Source organism: Amaranthus tricolor, chromosome 5 (assembly GCF_026212465.1).
Source record: "Amaranthus tricolor cultivar Red isolate AtriRed21 chromosome 5, ASM2621246v1, whole genome shotgun sequence".
NCBI lineage: Eukaryota > Viridiplantae > Streptophyta > Magnoliopsida > Caryophyllales > Amaranthaceae > Amaranthus > Amaranthus tricolor.
Genome location: NC_080051.1, coordinates 13828480 through 13831079, shown reverse-complemented (window position 1 = coordinate 13831079; position 2600 = coordinate 13828480). Strand labels below are relative to the sequence as shown.

Sequence of the window (2600 nt, the reverse complement as noted above, 5' to 3'; positions counted from 1 at the left end):
CATGTTCTTCAATTCCTTTAATGCTTTCCATGTTTCTTGCTTTTAGTTTCAATATGCTAGAGTAGTTTCTTTAGGGGTTTTAGGTTAGAGAAACCCTAGGTTTGGTCTTGTCTTCAATGTTTAGGATTAGGTTTGAGGTTGATGATGTTGATGTTGATAGATGTTTGATTCGAATCTTGTCCTGCCACTCTTAGAGAGATATAGGACGATTATAGGTCGTTCGTGTGGCTTATAGGGTCAACAACTTCCTCTCGATATTTAGAGTGTCTTGATTGATTATCGCTCGAGCTCCCTTAACCTAGCTTATGTTTATTTTCAATAGACCATCCGAGGGTGGACGTAATCTTGTCCCCGCTTGTCTTTCATTGTTGAGTTTCCCTTTTTATTCTTGTTATTAGTTAAGTTCACCCACCAACCAACCTTCCATATAAACTTCCCACACCAAGTCTTTAGTCTAGCATCCCTTGTCCTTGTGGTTCAACCCTCGAATTACCATTACACTCGTTGTAGTAGTATTAGGGTGATTATAAATATTGTTTGTATAACTTGGTTCTTAGTATTAACAACGTGCTAGAAGTCGGTTATCAATTGTATGTCTTGAAAAGCTATTTCTTGTTTGCTTTGCCATTGGACATATAGTACAAAAACAGAGACTTTTTACATGTGTTCCTTTATTTGTAGGAAACAAAACTTTAAGTTTTTCAAAGGGCAAGTGCCCTAATCTTAGATGCCAAATCTTGAGCTCTTGTATGCTTTGAGTGTTGATTGTAGTTGCACTAAAACTCTTGTGCTTAACTTTATCATCAGTATTTCGATTTAGGCCAACAGGGTCTAGGTAGTAGAGAGCATTCTTAGCTCTACCAAGAACCAAATGCTTCATCATTGAATGCCCCTGTATGAAACATTGGTTATCATAAAACCAAACTTTGCATTTCATGTCTTTAGCAAGTTCATTGACAGATATCAAATTGAATTTAAAACCTAGAGCATATAGAACATTTTTTAATGTCAAACCATTTGCAAGTTTGACAGATCTTGTAGTGTTAACCTTGATTCTTTTACCATTAGATATAACAACGAAGTGCTCCTTGTCATGTGGTTTCTTTAATTCATGGAAAAAATCTTTATCAAAACAAATGTGGTCTGATGCACCACTATCCAAAATCCAAGAATTAAAACATTGAGACTTTAAACAAGAATTACCTACAAAGTGTGTTGAGGTAGTGGTGGAATCTTTATTGTCCACTTAAGCCTACTGCTTACTGATCAAAGACAGTAATTGATTGTATTGTTCCTGAGTAAACTTGGGCTCAGCTATAGTTTCTTGCACATTAGTCTCAAGTGAAGTGTTATTTGCCCTACTCATGACTGAATCATTCCTCTTCCATGATTTGGACTTAAAATTGGATAGATATCCATGAATTTTCCAGAATTTATCAATAGTGTGACCTTGAATCTTACAATGGTCACAGAAAAGTTGTGTGTTAGGTTTCTTTTTCTTGAAGTCAGTCCTGGATTTATTTCTGTCATCATTAGGGTGTTTTCTTTTCTCAGTTCTACACACAACACGAGCTTCTTGGAAATCTGTTATGCTTCCTTTGTTGAATTCTTGATGGGTTTGTTCTTATGTTAAGATACTATTAGCCTCAGCAACAATGGGCATGTCTTTCATCATATCATCATAAGAATGTTGCTTCTTGAGTGTTGGTACCTACTATCCTGCTTCATGAGGAATTGAATTAACCTTATTCTTTGCTGACTTTTTAGTGTCTTTTGTGAAAGTTCACAAGCAGTACATGAACATATGGGTAACGGATCCAAGGCATCAATTTCATCCCATAGCCCCTTCAATTTTGTAAAGAAATCCTTAATGGTCATATCATTTGTTTGATAGGCCTTGCTAAGTTGTTCTTCAACAGAGAAGAGTTGTGCTGAAGAAGTTGAGCCAAATCTTTCTTCAAGATTGTCCCAAACCTCTTTAGTAGTCTTAAACCATAAGACACTTTTGAAGATTTTCTCAAGAAGCCAACCTAGTACAACATCATTGACCCTGTCCCATGCTTTGGCATACATAGCATTACTTGTGGATTTCTTGACTGAACCATCAACAAATCCCATTTTATTTTTACCCGATAATGCTATTGAAACTGATCTTTTCCAACCCTTAAATCTAGTCCCACTGAAGACATTAGGCACGATCTTGAGACCTAGATCTGTGGGATGAAGGAAATAAGGGCTTGCAACAACCCTTTGATGATTATCAACTTGTACTGTTTTGGCTTTACTTCTTGTATAACTACTATTGTCAATATGCTACCTTCTGTTCATGAAATTGCTTCTTTTAAAGTCTTATTTCTAAAATTGGGGCTGTGAAGTAAATGTTAAATTCATTAGGCGCTGAAGCATAGCATGATGAGAGAGTTGTCTCAATTGGATAGAAATAACTTATTGTGTACACAGGGTCATAGGTTCGCGTCCCTGTTGCTACATTTTTGCTGCATCTTTTTGCAATTGCTAGGGAAGAATGTTGCCATTTTAGAAATATCATAACTTCTTCGTCAGAACTCCGAATTCGATGTTTTACCAGTCGATTTGAAGCT

The 2600-nt window shown here is 36.3% G+C and overlaps 1 protein-coding gene across 1 annotated transcript; it reads right to left on the bottom strand.

The window, feature by feature from the left end:
* Positions 1-559: 559 nt before the first annotated feature.
* Positions 560-2118, bottom strand: LOC130813454 (uncharacterized). Its single transcript, XM_057679288.1, has 3 exons — positions 1716-2118; positions 1257-1623; positions 560-1154 (listed from the first exon to the last, which is right to left on the bottom strand). Exons 1-3 carry the CDS (start codon positions 2116-2118, stop codon positions 560-562), a joined length of 1365 nt encoding a protein of 454 aa, XP_057535271.1.
* Positions 2119-2600: the final 482 nt, after the last annotated feature.